The sequence below is a fragment of the Carcharhinus amblyrhynchos genome, chromosome 2 (genome assembly GCF_965287045.1).
Source record: "Carcharhinus amblyrhynchos chromosome 2, sCarAmb.v2.hapA, whole genome shotgun sequence".
NCBI lineage: Eukaryota > Metazoa > Chordata > Chondrichthyes > Carcharhiniformes > Carcharhinidae > Carcharhinus > Carcharhinus amblyrhynchos.
The window spans coordinates 89,348,003-89,367,155 of NC_137325.1; the positions used below are offsets into that span (position 1 = coordinate 89,348,003).

General features: G+C 43.1%; 1 protein-coding gene across 1 annotated transcript in view; it reads left to right on the forward strand.

Moving 5' to 3' along the window:
- Positions 1-15,795, forward strand: part of hus1 (HUS1 checkpoint clamp component) — a 37,481-nt gene extending 21,686 nt beyond the window's left edge. The window contains exons 6-8 of the mRNA XM_080216869.1: positions 2,587-2,686; positions 3,133-3,264; positions 15,114-15,795. Coding sequence (XP_080072995.1) covers positions 2,587-2,686; positions 3,133-3,264; positions 15,114-15,196 — 315 coding nt within the window. The 3' untranslated portion in view covers positions 15,197-15,795. The remainder of the gene's footprint in view (positions 1-2,586; positions 2,687-3,132; positions 3,265-15,113) is intronic.
- Positions 15,796-19,153: the final 3,358 nt, after the last annotated feature.

Here is a 19,153-nt window from a genome sequence, read left to right on the forward strand (position 1 = left end):
CTTTTGTATCTTTCACCTTAAACCTATGCCCTCTAATTTTAGACTCCCCTACCTTTGGGAAAAGATATTGACTATCTCGCTGATCTATGCCCCTCATTATTTTATAGAACTCTATAAGAACACCCCTTAGCCTTTTAAGCCCCAGAAAAAAAAGTCCCAGTCTATCCAGCCTCTCCTTATAACTCAAACCATCAAGTCCCGGTAGCATCCTAATAAAACTTCTCATCTCAAGAATTGGCAAGAAAGAAAAAAATCGAAAGGACAGATCCACCATGCATTGTTAACTAAAAAAGTTTAAAATAGTATCACATTTAAAGAAAAAACATATAATTGCACAAGGCTGGATGGCAGATCAGAAGGTTGGGCAGAATATAAAGAGTAGCAAAGAAAGATTGAAAGAATAAGGAGGAAAAAATTGAAGAGAAATGTAGCTAGAAATATGAAGTCAGATGGTAAGAGTTTCTACATTTATTTTCAAAAGAAAAGGTTTAACATGGTGACCAGTGTTCTTATTAATAAAGAGTCTGGGGGATTAATAAAGGATAATAAGGAGATGACAGACATAATGAATAGGTATTTTGCATCGGTCTTCACTATAGAGGATACAAGTATTGGAAGGGGAGGTGGAACTCAGGAAAATACAGGCACTGGGGAAATGATACTAAGCAAATTGTTGGAACTGCAGGCTGACAAATCCCTGGATCCTGATGAACTTTACCCTAGGGCCTTAACAAAAGTGGCCAGTGAAATTGTTGATTATTTGGTTTTAATTTTCTAAAGTTTGGGATGATTGCAGCAGATTGGAAAATAGCAAATGCAACTCCTTCCTTCAAAAAAGGAGGGAGGCAGAAAGCAGGAAACTACAGGCCAGTTAGCTTGATACCTGGCAGAGAAAAAATTTTAGGAGTTGCCATTAAAATGTCATGCAAGACACTTGGATAAAGGCAAAGCAGTCAGGCAGAATCAACATGGTTTTGTGAAAGGAAAAACATGTTTAAAACAATTTATTGGGGATCTTTGAAGAAGTCACGTGCTATGGATGAATGGAAACTAGTGGTGTACTGTACTTAAAGACATTTATTGAAGTGCCACATCAAATGTTATTGCAGAAAATGGCTCATGGTGTGGGAAGTAACATATTGGCATGGATAGAAGTTTAGACTAGCTAACAGGAAGCAGAGAGTAGGAGTAAATGGGTCTTTTTGTGGTTGGCGGGATGTAATGGGAGATGTGCCACAGGGATCAGTGCTTTAGGAAGGATATTAATGCATTAGGAGCAGTTCAGAGAAGATTTACTAGACTAATACCAGGGAACAAATGGGTTGTCTTATGAGAAAAGATTGGTTGGGCTTAGTTTATATCTACTGAAGTTCAGATGAGTAAGAGATAATTTGGTTGAAACCTTTATGTTCCTGTAAAGTCTTGGCAAAGTAGACGTGGAGAAGATATTTCCCCCTGGGGAAAAGCTAGATCTAACAGTCACCATTTTAAAAATAAGGGATAGCCCATTTAAGACACATAAGTTTTTTTCATGATAGTGTGTCTCTTTGGAACTCCCTTTCCTCAAATGCCAGTGGAAGCAGTCTCTGAATATTTTTAAGGCAAAAATAGATAAATTCTTGAAAAGTAAGGGGTTGAAAGGCTATCTGGGTAAGTGAGTGGTTACAGTTAAATTGGACGTGATAATCATGAGACAGAGTGGGCTCGGCGGGGGGCAAGTGGCCTACTCCTCCTAATTTGTATGTGGTAATTTTTTACATAGGAGGTGTATCTTAATCTAAGGTTGATATTGGCTTGTTTTTATATATTTTAAGTTAATTACCATGAAATCTATTCGTGTTAGTATGAAGCTATTGGTAGGGTCCACCTAACCACTTGTGTTGCTGGCAATTGGTCAATATTAGTATATTGGTTTTATGTAATTTACACATGGCACAATTGTCCAAAATAACAACTACATCAATCTTGCCAAACTTCGTTGATTACATAAATGCCGTCACCGAATGTGAAGAATATTTTCAAATTTCCATTCCAAATGTTTACCATAAGAATTATTTTGGTTCATTTATCTTAATGGAGGAGAATGAGAATTTTTCACCTTGTTTGAAATTCCATTTATCAAAGCTCCTGTCATTTTTTTGGTTGGAATTCTCTCTCTATTCCATTTGGAGGCAAATAGTAAAGTAGGAGTCCAGAATTTACAGATTATTGGCCCACTAAGTTCAAGTGATTCACTTTATATTTGTACACATATATCTTGTGACTCAATTTGGCATGCTTTCCATTGGTAGGTGAATAAATGTTGAATACCTTGTGATTCAGAAGGACGTTTTTTTATGGATTTGGATTCATGAAAGGAAAGGGCAAAGATCCAGCAGTGGAGACAGAATGTTGTACTGAGAGGTGGAAAATCTCAAAAATACAGATGGAACAACTCTTTTAATGATTGCCTGCATAAATTCAGCCTTTGGCGTTCAACAATCACATAAATTCTGTTACTGGACTCAGGAGAAGCATGTATTGACTATTTTTAGTATTAGCATTATGGTAAATTTAAGTGAAAGACGTGATAATTTTGCATTTCAGGTGATTGAAGCCAATCAGAATGGAGAAATGAATTTGAAAATTGATACTGATTTAGTGTCAGTGACAACACATTTTAAAGAGCTTGGGAATCCCCCTTGGGGTGAGTAATTGTGTAAAAATATTTGTGCAAATTGGGGGGAAAATCTGCAAAAGCTTTAAATTTCTTAAATTGCCAGATGTCTCAGTGAAGTATAGAAAGTTTGCAGAACACTTAAAAGAGGAAACTATCATTCAACATGTATTGTGATTTTCTAAATTGGGAAATAAATTTGCAGTTCAGTGGAATAAACATCCAGTGTAGTTGGTGTACTATTGGAAAAATGGTATCTCTAATTCTTCATCTACTTCAGTCCTTTTTTTTCTTGAAATGAACATTTTTTCCCCCATCTATCCAAAAGCTAAAATCCAGACTTGGGTATTAGACACATCAAGAAGACCTGAACATGAAGGAATTCCTTTTTCTAATTCGCCTATAAATTTTAAAGTTAAGCTTCTCCATCAACCTTATCATCCAACTGAGAATGTGTTAAATATTATTTCTAACAGTTGACGAAGGTACGCAACCTGATTCTTTCCAAACAAGAGATCCAGCGAACATGGCTGAAGCAAGAATAGACATAAAAAGACTTCTTCAATTTCTTGCTGGACAGCAGGTCAATCCAAGCAAAGCCATATGTAGTGAGTTAAGATTATTTTTCTCTACATTTTCTCCATTTTGACTAACAATGTTGGATTTTGGATAGAATTTACAGCACAGTAACTGGCCTTTCAGTCTACCTTTATGCTAATCTTCCTGCTCCAGGAGTCTTCTGATGCTCTGTGTATTTCACCCAATCAACATACTGTCATTCTTCTATTCCTTTTAAATAAAATTGAACACGGCTGCTATCTGTAATTTATGGTGTACGATCAGTTGTCACATCAGGATCATCCTTCATCCTCTGCACAGTAAAGGACCACATCCTTGTTTGGCCTGGGGTCCATTGAGCATGTTCATAAAATTGTAATGATATTGCATTTGGGTAGGATAAACAAAGTGAAGGAATACACAGTAAACACAGGTTATTGAAAGGGTAGAGGAAGTGAGAGACCTTGGCGCGCATGTCCACAGATCCCTGAAGATGTTAGGACAGGTGGATAAAGTGGTAAAGAAAGTTTATGGAATGCTTTCCTATATTGGATGAGGTATTGAATACAAAAGTAGGATGTAACCTTTGAATTCAAAGACTCACATTCCAACCATTATTTTGTAAATTGCGTTTGTGTCTTTATATGCCCTGTTTGGGATAAAGACACTTTATCTGAATGCACGAAGCATTCGGAACAAAGTGAATGAGCTGGTGGCGCAGATCAGCACAAATGGATATGATCTGGTGGCCATTACGGAAACGTGGTTGCAGGGTGACAGAGACTGGGAGCTGAATGTCCAGGGGTATCAAGTGTTTAGGAAGGATTGACGGGAGGAAAAAGGGGGTGGGGTAGCTCTGCTGATTAAGGATAATATCAGAGCGGTAGTAAGGGAAGATATAGGCTCCAAAGAGCAGAACATGGAATTGTTGTGGATGGAGATAAGGAACAGTAAGGGGAGGAAGACGCTGGTGGGTGTGGTCTATAGGCCCCCAAATAATAACTTGGAGGTGGGGCGGGCTATAAACAAGCAAATAAATGATGCGTGCAGGAATGGAACGGCGATAATTATGGGGGCTTTCAATCTACATATTGATTGGTTGACCCACGTCGGACGCAGTGGGCTTGAGGAAGAGTTCTTGGAATGCTGCCGGCGTAGTTTCCTTGAACAGTGTGTGATGGAACCGATAAGGGAGCGAGTTATCTTAGATCTGGTGTTATGTAACGAGGCAGGTAGAATTAGGGATCTGGTTGTGAGGGATCCTCTTGGGACGAGCAGTCATTGTATGGTTGAGTTTTTGGTGCAGATGGAAGATGAGAAAGTAGGGTCCCGGACCTGTGTCCTCTGTTTGAACAGAGGGGAGTACAATAGGATGAGAGAGGAATTGGCGAATGTAGATTGGGGGCGCAGATTGGTCGGTAGGACTGCTGAGGAACAGTGGAGGATCTTTAAGGAGATCTTTTTCGGAGCTCAGCAGAAATTTATTCCAATGGTAGAGAAGGAACGTAGGAGAAGGGATAATCATCCGTGGTTATCGAAGGAAATAAAGGAGAGTATTAAATTAAAACCTGATGCGTTTAGAGTGGCTAAAAGTAGTGGGTGAGTAGAAGATTGGGAGAGGTTTAAAAATCAACAAAGATTGACTAAGTTGATAAAGGAAGGGTAGACTATGAAGCTAAACTAGCACTAAATATGAAAAAGGACAATAAGAGTTTTTATACATATATAAAGAGGAAGAGGCTGGCTAGAGTGAATGTTGGACCCTTAGAGGATGAGAGGGAGGATTTAGTGATGGGGGATGAGGAAATGGCTGAGGCCTTAAATAAGTTTTTTGCCTCGGTCTTCACAGAGGAGGACGTGAATGGTTTGCCGGGTATTAAAGATAGAAGAATGGTAGGAGTTGAGGGCCTGAATGCGATTACTGTCACTAGAGAGGTAGTGTTTGATCGACTAGCGGGACTGATGGTGGACAAGTCCCCAGGACCGGATGGAATGCATCCCAGGGTTCTGAAGGAAATGGCAGAGGTGATAGTAGATGTCTTAGTGATTATTTACCAAACTTCGCTGGATTCTGGGGAAGTGCCGGAAGATTGGAAAATGGCTAATGTTACGCCACTGTTTAAAAAAGGTAGCAGGCAAAAGGCAGGGAATTCTAGGCCAGTTAGTTTAACGTCTGTTGTTGGAAAAATGCTTGAATCCGTCATCAAAGAAGAAATAGCGAGGCATGTTGAGAAGAATTGTTTGATAGAGCAGACGCAGCACGGATTCATTAAGGGGAAGTCACGTCTAACAAATTTATTTGAATTCTGTGAGGATGTGACTAGTGCGGTAGACAGAGGGGAACCGGTGGATGTGGTGTTTCTCGATTTTCAAAAGGCGTTTGATAAGGTGCCGCACAAAAGGCTGCTTCAGAAGGTTAGGGGGCATGGAGTTGGGGGTAAGGTGTTAGCGTGGATAGAGGATTGGTTGTCTAATAGGAGGCAGAGAGTTGGTATCAATGGGTGCTATTCTGATTGGCGGTTGATGACTAGTGGAGTGCCGCAGGGATCGGTGCTGGGGCCTCAACTATTTACCATTTATATAGATGATCTGGAGGAGGGGACTGAGTGTAGGGTGTCGAAATTTGCTGATGACACGAAGGTAAGTGGAAAAGCAAATTGTGCGGAGGGTGTGGAAAGTCTGCAGAGGGATCTGGATAGGCTGAGCAAGTGGGCGAGGACCTGGCAGATGGAGTACAATGTTAGCAAGTGTGAGGTTATCCACTTTGGCAGGAATAATAGTAGGAGGGATTACTATATAAAGGGCGAAAAGCTGCAGCATGCTACGGTGCCGAGGGACCTGGGGGTCCTTGTGCATGAGTCGCAAAAACAGGTGCAGCAGGTGATCAAGAAGGCGAATGGGATGCTGGCCTTTATAGCGAGGGGGATAGAATATAAAAGCAGGGAGGTCTTGCTGCAACTGTACAAGGCACTGGTGAGGCCGCAGCTGGAGTACTGTGTGCAGTTTTGGTCGCCGCACTTGCGCAAGGATATTTTGGCCTTGGAGGGAGTGCAGAGGAGGTTCACTAGGCTGATACCAGAGATGAGAGGGTTGGACTGTGAAGAGAGGCTGAATAGATTGGGTCTGTACTCGTTGGAGTTTAGAAGGATGAGGGGGGATCTTATAGAGACGTATAAGATAATGGAAGGGATGGATAGGGTAGAGGTAGAGAGATTCTTCCCGCTCAGAAAGGACAGCAGGACTAGAGGGCACAGCCTCAAGATAAGGGGGGAGCAGTTAAGAACGGAGTTGAGGAGGAACTTCTTCACTTAAAGGTGGTGAATCTCTGGAATCCTCTGCCCGTTGAAGTGGTGGAGGCTACCTCGCTAAATATATTTAAGACACGGGTAGATAGGTTTTTGGTAGGCAAGGGAATTAAGGGTTATGGGGAGAAAGTGGGAAAGTGGAACTGAGCCACTTCAGATCAGCCATGATCTTATTGAATGGCGGGGCAGGCTCGAAGGGCTAGATGGCCTACTCCTGCTCCTATTTCTTATGTTCTTATGTTTGTGAACACAAGTCCTCACTCACCAGATGAAAGAGCTTGAGGCTCCAAAAGCTAGTGCTGCCAAATAAACCTGTTGGACTTCAACCTGGTGTGCTTGGTGTGCTTACCCCAGTCCAACGCCAGCATCTCCATATTATGTGTGAGGAAGACCACCTGGGAACAGCTCTGGGCTGGGAAATGGTGCAGTTTGAATCAGCCACCCAGTCAAGCTAGACAAATCTTGAGCCACAGCCAGCAATTTAGAAAATAACCATCTCCCTTCAAAGCAGTTATCTGACTAATTTGGCAACTCCATGGAAACTATGCAAATATTTTGTAAATTGTAAATGTGCCACTATTGGACTGTTCTGTTCATCAGACTTCATTCCCACAAAACTGCAATAAAATCTTCAGCCTGGTAGTTGGCATTTTGTTCACATTGGTCTGCAAATGGGACAATGTCAGTACCTGACATGATCTTAACAAGAGTTCAGCCAAAGCAGGGAGCTAATTACTCTGCTGTAAATGTGGAGCACTCAACTTTTCAGAAGTTTTAATTAAAAATTTTATTGATGTTTGCTTTCATAAATCAAGCTGTAGTCCATTTATTTGTGTACGAGGTATTTTAATTGGATTTTTGTATTATTCTGAGAGACTAATTTTGTAGCTGAGGGTAATTCATTTTCTTCAACCTTTTGATAGATGAAGTAATTATTTACCTCAGATGAGGTAAATTAAGGAGAGAAAGATGTTAACTTATGATAATTTAACTTATTATTATAACCTTCAGAGCACCCTTCGTGCTCTCATCCCATGTACTTCCTGCATTGGCAATCTCTACTGCCTCCCGAAGATACACAAGGCCAACACACCCAACCGTCCCATCATATCAGGCAATGGGATCCTGTGTGAGAATCTCTCCGGCTATGTCGAGGGCATCCTAAAACCCATTGTACAAAGAACCTCTAGCTTCTGCTGCAACACGACGGACTTCCTACAGAAACTCGGCACACGTAGAGCAGTTGAACCAGGAGCATTCCTCATCACAGTGGATGTCTCGTCATGCTACACCAGCATGCCCCATGACGACGGATTTGCTTTAACTACCTCAGTACTCAACACTGACAACTGCCAATCTCAAGATGCAATTCTACAACTCATCCCCTTCATCCTGGACCTCAACATCTTCACCATCAACAACCAGTTCTTCATCCGGACATTTGGAATAACCGTGGGGACCAAATTTGCATCTCAACGTGCCAACATCTTCATGCACAGGTTCGAACAAGACCTCTTCACTGCACAGAACCTTCAACCAATGCTATACACTAAATACATTGAAGACATTTTCTTCATTTGGACTCATGGTGAACAATCGCTGAAACGACTACATGATGACATCAACAATTTCCATCCCACCATCAGACTCACCATGGACTACTCTTCGGAATCAGTTGCATTCTTGGACACATGCATCTCCATCAGGGACGGTCACCTCAGCATTTCACTGTACCGCAAGCCCATGGATAACCCCATGATGTTCTACTTCTCCAGCATCCACCCTAAATACGTTAAAGAAGCCATCCCATACGGGCAAGCCCTCTGTATACACAGGATCTGCACAGATGAGGAGGATCGTAACAGATACCTACAGATGCTGAAAATCGCCCTTATAAGAACAGGATATAGCGCTCGACTCATCGATCAAGAGTTCTGACACGCCACAGCAAAAAACCGCACCAACCTCCTCAGAAGACAAACACAGGACATGGCAGACAGAGTACCCTTTGTCGTCCAGTACTTCCCTGGAGCGGAGAAGCTACAACATCATCTTCAGAACCTTCAACATGTCATCAATGAAGACGAACATCTCGCCAAGGCCAAACCCACACCCCCCACATCTTGCCTTCAAACAGCTGCACAACCTCAAACAGATCATTGTCCGCCGCAAACTACCCAACCTTCAGGAGAACAATGACCACGACACCACAGCAACCTCTGCAAGACGTACCAGATCATTGACACGGATGCTATTATCTCACATGAGAACACCAACCACCAGGTACTGGGCACATACTTTTGAAACTCAGCCAACGTTGTCGACCTGATATGCTGCAGGGAAGGATGTCCCAAGGCATGGTGCACTGGGGAGACCATGTAGATTCTATGACAACGATGAATGGACATCACTCGACAATCACCAGGCAGGAGTGTTCTCTACCTGTTGGGGAACACTTTAGCAGTCAAGGGCAGTCAGTCTATGATCTTCGGGTAAGCGTTCTCCAAGCCAGCCTTCATGACACACACGACAATGGACAATCACTGAACAGAAACAGATAGCCAAGTTCCGCGCACATGAGGGTGGTCTCAACAGGGATCTTGGGTTCATTTCACACTATCTGTAACCCCATGACTTGCCTGGGCTTGCAAAATCTCACTGACTGTCCTGGCTTGAGACAATTCACACCTCTTTAACCTGTGCTTAACCCTCTCTCCACTCACATTGTCTGTACCTTTAAGACTTGATTACCTGTAAAGACTTGCATTCCAACCATTATCTTGTAAATTGAGTCTGTGTCTATGTATGCCCTGTTTGTGAACACAACTCTTTACTCACCTGACGAAGGAGCAAGACTCCGAAAGCTTGTGCTAACAAATAAACCTGTTGGACTTAACCTGGTGTTGTGAAACTGTTTACTGTGCTTACCCCAGTCCAACACCGGCATCTCCTCATCATCATATAATGAGAAATAAGGAAACAACAGAGACAATAAACATTGTCTTCAGGGTAGAAGTCTCAAATATTCCGCAGATCATTGGAATCCAAGAGTCCTACACAGATGCAAAACATAAGGAAACAGTGCAATTAGGAAAATAGTGCTTGAGAAATTAATGGGACCAAGTGGTGACAAATTTCCTGGACCTGACCCTACCTCTTAGAACTTTAAAAAAGATAGCAACAGAAATGTGATTCATTAGTTTTAATCCAATTCAGAATTCATAAGAACATAAGAACATAAGAAATAGGAGCAGGAGTAGGCCATCTGGCCCTTCGAGCCTGCCCCGCCATTCAATAAGATCATGGCTGATCTGTCGTGGCTCAGTTCCACTTTCCCGCCCTCTCCCCATAACCCTTAATCCCCTCTCTTATCAAAAACCCATCAACCCGCTTCTTAAAAATATTTAGCGAGGCAGCCTCCACCACCTCAACGGGCAGAGAATTCCAGAGATTCACCACCCTTTGAGTGAAGAAGTTCCTCCTCAACTCCGTTCTGAACCGCCCCCCCTTTATCTTGAGGCTGTGCCCCCTAGTCCTACTGTCTTTTTTGAGCGGGAAGAGTCTTTCCACCTCTATCCTATCCATCCCATTCATCATCTTATACGTCTCAATGAGATCTCCCCTCATTCTTCTAAACTCTAACGAGTACAAGCCTAGTTTATTCAGCCTCTCCTCATAGCTCAACCCCCTCAACTCCGGTATCAGCCTAGTAAACCTCCTCTGCACTCCCTCCAAGGCCAAAATATCCTTGCGCAGGTGCGGCGCCCAAAACTGCACACAGTACTCCAGCTGCGGCCTCACCAATGCCCTATACAGCTGCAGCAAGACCTCCCTACTTTTATATTCAATCCCCCTCGCTATGAAGGCCAGCATCCCATTCGCCTTCCTGACCACCTGCTGCACCTGCAGGCTGGGTTTTTGCGACTCATGCACAAGGACCCCGAGGTCCCTCTGCACTGTCGCCTGCTGCAGTTTTTCGCCACGTAAGTAATAGTCCTTCCTACCATTCTTCCTACCAAAGTGGACCACCTCACACTTGCCAACATTAAATTCCATTTGCCATTTCCTGGCCCATTCGCCCAGCCTATCTAGATCCTTCTGCAGACTCTCCACACCCTCCACACAATTTGCCTTTCCCCCAATCTTGGTGTCATCAGCAAATTTCGACACCCTACACTCGGTTCCCTCCTCCAGATCATCTATATAAATGGTAAATAGCTGAGGCCCCAGCACCGACCCCTGGGGCACCCCACTAGTCACCAACCGCCAATCCGAATAGCACCCATTGACCCCCACTCTCTGCCTCCTATTTGACAACCAATCCTCTATCCACGCTAACACCCTACCCCCAACTCCATGTCCTCTGACCTTCTGCAGTAACCTCTTGTGAGGTACCTTATCAAACGCCTTCTGAAAATCCAGAAAGACCACATCCACCGGCTCTCCTCTATCCACCGCCCTAGACACATCCTCATAGAACTCCAGTAAATTTGTCAGACACGACTTCCCTTTAATGAAACCGTGTTGCGTCTGCCCTATCAAGCAATTCCCTTCAAGATGCCTCGCAATTTCCTCCTTAATGACGGATTCTAACATTTTACCTACCACAGACGTTAAACTAACCGGCCTGTAATTCCCCGCCTTTTGCCTGGCACCCTTCTTAAACAACGGCGTAACATTAGCCGTTTTCCAATCCTCCGGCACTTCCCCGGAATCCAGCGACGTCTGGAAAATAACCACCAAGGCATCCACTATCACCTCCGCCATTTCTTTCAGAACCCTCGGATGCATTCCATCCGGTCCTGGGGACTTGTCCACAATCAGCCCCTCCAGTCTGTCGCGCACCACCTCTCTAGTAACAGTAATGTCATTAAGACCCTCCAGTCCTACCACCTTTCCATCGCTAACACCCGGCAAATTATTCACGTCCTCCTCCGTGAAGACAGAAACAAAAAAGTTATTCAAGACCTTAGCCATATCCCCATCCCCTACCACTAGGTCCCCTTTCTCATCCGCTAAGGGACCAACGTTCACCCTAGCCAGCCTCTTCCTTTTTATATATTTATAAAAACTCTTGCTATCCTTTTTTATATTAAGTGCTAGCCCAGCTTCATAGCTTCTTCTACCCTCCTTTATCAACTTTTTTGTCAATCTTTGTTGACATTTAAACCTTTCCCAATCCTCTTCTCGCCCACTGCTCTTAGCTACTCTAAATTCCTCCGCTTTTAATTTAACACTTTCCTTCACCTCCTTCGTTATCCACGGCTTATTACCTCTCTTCCTACTGTCCTTTTTAACCATCGGAATAAATTTCTGCTGAGCACCAAGGAAGATCTCCTTAAAGATCCTCCACTGCTCCTCAGCAGACCTACCTTCCAACGCGCTCCCCCAGTCCACATTCGCCAATTCTTCTCTCATCCTACCATACTCCCCTCTATTCAAACAAAGGACACGTGTCCGGGAACCCACTTTCTCCTCCTCCATCTGCAACAGAAACTCCACCATACAATGATCACTCTCTCCAAGAGGATCCTTCACCTCAAGGTCCCTAATTCTACCCGCCTCATTACATAGCACCAGATCCAAGATAGCTCGCTCCCTCGTCGGCTCCAACACACACTGTTCCAGGAAACTATCCCGGCAGCATTCCAAGAACTCCTCCTCGAGCCCACCTCGTCCAACATGGGTCGACCAATCAATATGCAGATTGAAATCCCCCATAACTACTGCCGTCCCATTCCTGCACGCCGCACTTATTTGCGCGTTAACAGCCCGCCCCACCTCCAGATCATTATTCGGGGGCCTATAGACGACACCCACCAGCGTCTTCCTCCCTTTGCTGTTCCTAATCTCCACCCACAACGATTCCACTTTCTGCTCTTTGGCTCCGATATCATCCCTTGCTACCACCTTGATGCTGTCCTTAATCAGCAGAGCTACGCCACCCCCTCTTTCCTCCTGCCTATCCTTCCTAAACACTTGATAGCCCTGTACATTCATCTCCCAGTCCCTGTCACCTTGCAGCCACGTCTCTGTAATGGCCACCAGATCGTATCCATTTGTGTCGATCTGCGCCACCAGCTCATCCACTTTATTCCGAATGCTTCGTGCATTCAGATAAAGCGCTTTCATCCCAGCCTTCTTCTGGACCCTATTTGCCGTAACGCCACCACTTGGGACATCCTCAGCCTCTTCCCTTACCTGTACCCTATCCTTAACTGTAGACCTCCTAACATCACCTACCCTCGCACCCTCCCCCCCCCTAATTAGTTTAAAGCCCTGTCTACAGTCCTCTTTACTCGATTCGCCAGCACTCTGGTCCCAGCACGATTCAGACCAACCCCATCCCGCCCGAACAAGTCCCACCTACCCCAATACTGGTGCCAATGCCCCATAAATTCGATCCCATTCCTCCCACACCAATCTCTGAGCCACCCATTCACTTCCTTTATCCTGTCAACCCTACGCCCGTCTGCACTCGGTTCAGGCAGTAGCCCAGAGAAGACCACCTTGTCGGTTCTACTTTTTAATTCCATTCCCAGCTTCTCATACTCCCTCCCCAGATCCTCAGTCCGCACTTTGCCTACGTCGCCGGCACCCACATGTACCACCACAACCGGGTTCTCACCCTCCCACTCCAGATTCCTCTGCAGCCCAGCTGCGACATCCTGTACCCGAGCACCAGGCAGACAACACACCCTTCTGTGCACTTTGTCATTGTGACAAAGGACAGTGTCAATACCCTTCACCCCACTATCTCCAATCACTACTACGTTCCTTTTCCCCTTCTCTTTGCCTATGTCCTGCTGCATCACTGTACCGTGTGCAGTTTGCTCACCAACCTCACCTGCCTCGTCCTCTTCCAGACTGGAAGCAAGAACCTCAAACCTGTTATGCAGATTAAGAGGCTGAGGCCTCCGCTCCTCACCCCCCTTCCTCCTCCCAGCAGCCCCCTTTTGTTCCTGACCCTTAGATTTAGCCAGTCTAGCGGGGGTGGATGTCACTTGCACCCCACTGACAATGACACCCTCTCTCCCCCTGATGAGCCTCAGTGTCTGTAGCTCAGAGGCCAGCTCATCCACCTTGAGCTGGAGCTCCTCCAGCAACCTGCACTTACTGCAGACATGGCCACTGGGAAGGACCCTGGGGTCCACCAGTTCCCACATCATACAGGAACCGCACATCACATGCCCCTCCATTATCCAATATAGTTTGTTGTGGGAAAAAAATTTTTTCCTTGTTTTTTGCTGTAGTAGTTTTGAAAAAAAAATTTTTTTTTTTTTCCTTGTTCTTTCCACCTGGCCTTTTTCCCTCAAGCCCTTTTTGATATTAAGCCCTAATAGCTCACTCTGCTTCCCTCTCACTCCACTGCCCGCTCCGACGCTGCCCGCTATCTACACCAGGCCTCCTTTTAAACTTGGCGCTGATTTAAAGCTGATGGGCCACAACTGCCTGATAATCACTCCCTCACAATTCTTAAAGCAGTAAATACAATAAGTAAATGCTTTAAACAGTTCTACAAAGAACAAAGTGCTTTAAACTTATTTTAAACTGGTTTTTAACAGGTAAAGTCTTAGCTTTCTCTCTGATGCTCCTTCCTCGTCTGCTCCAATTCCTTACATTATAGGACAGTTCCAGCGGATTGGAAGGTAGCAAATATAGCTCTGGTGTTTACAAAATCTGGAAGTGAGAAAGTATACGAGTTAGCCTCATTTCAGTAGTTAGAAAAATGTCTTATTATGGATTTGGTAACAAGGTTTTTTTTAGAAAATCATAATTAAGCAGAGTCAAATCAGATTTGGACAAATCATGCTTGACAAATTTGCTTGAATTTTTGTGAGGATGTAAGTTAGTAGGATGGATACGAGGGAACCAGTGGATGTAATGTATTAGGATTTTCAGAAAGCTTTTGATAAGTTGCCACATAAGAGGTTGGTACACAAATTAGCACTCGTGAGATTGTGAGGGAGGTGATGCACAAGCAAAGACTGAAGATTGGATAACAGTCTGAAAACAATAGGAACAAATATGACATCTTAACATTGACAGGCTGCAAGTAGATTTTTAAAAAATAAAGATGTTTCAGATATTCAACAGGTCTGGAGAGAGAAAGAGTTAACAATTCAGGTTTAGGACTATCTCTGAAACAATTAACTTTGTTCTCTCTTCTCAGTTGCTGCCAGACCTGCTGAGTATTTCCAGCATTTTCTGTTTTTATTTAATATTTCCAGCATCCACGGTATTTTGCTGTTGTCGAAGTAGCTTCATCGCTACTTGCAAGAATCAGTGCTTAGGCTTCTTCATATGCTCAGCTGCAGTGATGTGCCACAATGACCTCCAATTGGTTTAGCAAGGTCACCATGCTCTTTGTGAGGACTGCTCGACTACTGATGATCTATCATAAGTACAAAACAAAGCAAACTTGTCTTACATTTACAAAAGTGTAATTCTTGTATATTAACTAGTTTTTAGTTGACATATTGATCAACTATTTAAAATGAATGAGCTAATGTTTGTTTCATGCATGTACATTTAAAACTTGTTCAATTTGAGTGATAGTTACTCTTTAATAAAATTCTGCATTTTCTTCACAGATATAGTGAGTAAAAAAGTTGTTCATTTTGTCTTGCTACATGAGGATGTGTCTCTTCAGTATTTTATACCAGCTTTTGCTTGAGAAACTTCACAAGAACGTCTAACAATATCACAGAAGTATCATCCTTGCTTGAAGTGAATTTGCACAGTCTCAGGAGCCCACCCTGCAACAAGGCATTTAGAAATGTCAACATTTGGACGTGCCATTGCAACAACTCAATGTTTAGATCTTACAACAACTTTTGTCTAATTTCAGACTCGATACAAATATTTTTTCCACTTGAGAGATTTATCTGATATGCTGTAGATTTCAACAGCTACTGAAGATGAAACTCCATTTTTCATGCTGTCTCTTTAATGTATTGTTATATCTGGTTTCGAAATGTAAAAATTGTATCTTTGTTTTAAATCTGTAAAAACCTTCTGTGAAGTTATTGCTTTGCTGTATATTCTTTGTCTTTCACGTGTAAGTTATCATGTATGTTCTTACAGGTTAAAAACAAAGTTCCAGTAATTTATGCACATTTTCTTATTGCCCACTTCTGTCCTTGTTTACCTTTTCTTCTCGCATTGTATTGCGGGCAATTGGTTTATTTATTGAGGTTACCAGATCAAGAGTTCAGTCATAATTATGCTTATCCTTAGCTGTTTCTATTTTTTCAATAAAAATTTGAAAAAGAACATGACACATTCAATTGTGGAATGATTTGAGGGCAAGAAACCATTTGACCCATCATGTTCATGCCAGCTCATTGTAAAAATAACCCAGCTAGTCCCATGACCTTTCCCCTTCCATTTTGTTTTCTCTTTGTATAATTATCCAATGCTCTTTTGAAAGCCATAATTGAAAATGCCTTCAGTGCCCCTTCAGGCAATGCATTTCCAATCCTCAGCTCTGCATGTGCATGTTTTTCTGCAAGTTACCTTTGATCTACGGTGATTAACAAAGGAACAAATGTCCTCTGGTGCTTGACATTTGCACTAAATGGAACAGTTTCTGTCTTAACTCTGTCTGATCCCCTCATTATTTTGAGCACTTCAATAAAACTTCCTTAGAACATTTGATCCTCCAAGAGGAAAACATTGCTGCAACAGAGACTGGTTTCAATCCACTGATTTTGGGCTATGGGCTCAGCATTCTTGGTCAATACACTTATGCTCCTTTGGTTTGAAATATTGCTTGTTATCATGATACATGTCAACTTTTGACCTCTTCTAGTAATTTTGTCAGCTGACTACAATTACATTGGCAAATCTGTTCAAAATAGTGTTACAAACATTGTAAGCAATTAAAATTGTGGCAACAGTGCCCCCAGCTTGTGGAAGAAACTTAGCTAAAATTTTCTTCTGAATCTTCCATACTTTTACAAATGGAGGACTAGAATTGCCCATCCCTCCTGTGCCTTCATTTCACTGGTTGTGAAGTATTATTTCAAGTTTGCTGGGAATTGTGGAGAGCAGGAAATAATTTCAATCCATTAAATACAAAATTAAAAATAAATAATTGTAATGTTACTTGATGCTTCAGTTAATCACAGCAATAAAATGCCTAAAATTGGCAGATATAAATGTTCACTTCTTGTAAAGTTAATAAACATATTGAGGAATTGTCTTTATATTTGCCCCAGCAACAGCACATCAAAGGAATACCAACCAACTAGGTTGAATTTGTAAATCATTTTTAGATCTCTACATTTATTTTCATTCTTGATTGTGGCAATTTGGCCACAAAAAGGAAGTCAAATGAGTTGTGATATTCAATCATGCCTACTTAGAAAAATATCAAAATGCAATACAGCATAGACTCAACTAAGGGAACTATTTACATAGGCCCCTTGTGGTAAGACTAAACCCACAAAAACACACAATACTGATGATGTCACTTGTGCATGCTTGTACCACTGGTGACTTAGAAGTCACAGGTGAGGCTTGTTCTAGTGGAGCTGGACTTGTGGGTGTAGGAGTAGGTTTGAGTAACTGTGCACGAATGTCCCTCATCCTGTCTTGGAATAGAACCCATTGGATACTCCTGTATATTAAGAAGTATTTCCTGTCAAATGACCACAGCAGCATTTCCTTCTACAACTTTTGCTGTATAGATGAATGTAAACCTGGTGTCTGCAAATGACTCTTGCATTGATGGATTTCACTACCAAAGATACTGGACCACTTTTGAGCCATCGTTGGTTACTGCCAACATTCCTTCTGTCACCACATTCATTTTGGTTGCAATGTCTCTCCTTAGCCTAGTACAAGCCTAGTTGAGTTCTTCGATAATGTGACTGAACACATTGACGAAGGAAGTGCCGTGGACGTAGTGTACATGGACTTCAGCAAGGCGTTTGATAAGGTCCCCCATGCAAGACTTCTTGAGAAGGTGAGAGGGCATGGGATCCAAGGGCCTTTGGCCTTGTGGATCCAGAACTGGCTTGCCTGCAGAAGGCAGAGAGTGGTTGTGGATGGGGCTTTTTCTGAATGGAGGTCAGTCACCAGCGGAGTGCCTCAAGGATCTGTTCTGGGACCCTTGTTGTTTGTCATTTTCATAAATGACCTGGATGAGGAAGTGGAGGGATGGGTAAGTAAGTTCGCTGATGACACGAAGGTCGGTGGTGTTGTGGATGATCTGGAAGGATGGCAAAAGTTGCAGCAGGACATAGATAGGATGCAGGACTGGGCGGAGAAGTGGCAGATGGACTTCAACGCGGATAAATGTGTAGTCGTCCATTTTGGCAGAACCAACGGGATGAACGAGTACACTATCAAGGGCAGAAGTCTGAGTAGTGTTGAGGAGCAGAAGGATCTTGGGGTCTGGGTCCACAGGACTCTTAAATCGGCCTCGCAGGTGGAGGAGGTGGTCAAGAAGGCGTATGGTGTACTGGCCTTCATTAATCGAGGGATTGAGTTTAGGAGTCGGGAGGTAATGCTGGAACTTTATAAGACCCTTGTCAGGCCTCATTTGGAATATTGTGCGCAGTTCTGGTCGCCTCACTATAGGAAAGATGTAGAAGCTATTGAAAGGGTGCAGAGGAGATTTACAAGGATGTTGCCTGGACTGGGAGGCATGCCTTATGAAGTTAGGTTGAGGGAGCTGGGACTCTTTTCCCTGGAGAGACGAAGGTTGAGAGGCGACCTGATAGAAGTTTACAAAATGTTGAGAGGAATAGATAGGGTGGACTCTCAGAGGCTATTTCCCCGGTTTGAAATGGTCGCTACGAGAGGACACAGATTTAAGGTGCGGGGAGGGAGGTTCAGAAGTGATGTTAGGGGTAAGTTTTTCACTCAGAGGGTGGTGAGTGAATGGAATCGGCTGCCGTCAGTGGTGGTGGAGGCGAACTCGCTGGGGTCTTTTAAAAGACTTCTGGATGAGTATATGGGGTTTAATGAGATTGAGGGTTATAGATAGGTCTGTAGGTTGGTAGGTGATGTGATCGGCGCAACTTGTGGGCCGAAGGGCCTGTTTGTGCTGTAGTGTTCTATGTTCTATGTTCTATGTTAGCATGGTAGTCATGTCTTCTGCTTTTCCTGTCTCCTCCTTACTCTCACTTTATCCAGGTGAGACTTTAGCTTCCTACCCACCAGTCATTCACTGGTGAGAGTCCTCTTATTGTTTGTAGTGTGATACAATACTGGAACAAAAGTCATGAGAGCTTGGTTTCCAAAGTATCACCAATGGTAAGGACCAGATCAGAAACTCCCAAGGAATATTATGAAGTTAGCCTAGATCCTAACTTTTACGTTTAGTTTTGGCATTAGGGTGAGCATAAGGTGTTTCACTCCAGGTATGATTCATCTGAATCACTAGGAAGTTTTTATCAAAACTTTACTTAAGAACACAATATAACAAATAGAATCAGCATAACTTTTACCATTTAAAATACTCAAACATAACAATAAATAATTCTTAACAGCTAGCAATCACTACAATTTAGCAATACCCCCCATAGACATAAATCCCTTCTTTAGACAACTTAGCACAGAAGACCAAACAAAATAACGTAGCTATGAGATTTTGGGCCTTTTAACATCTCTGGAGAGTGAT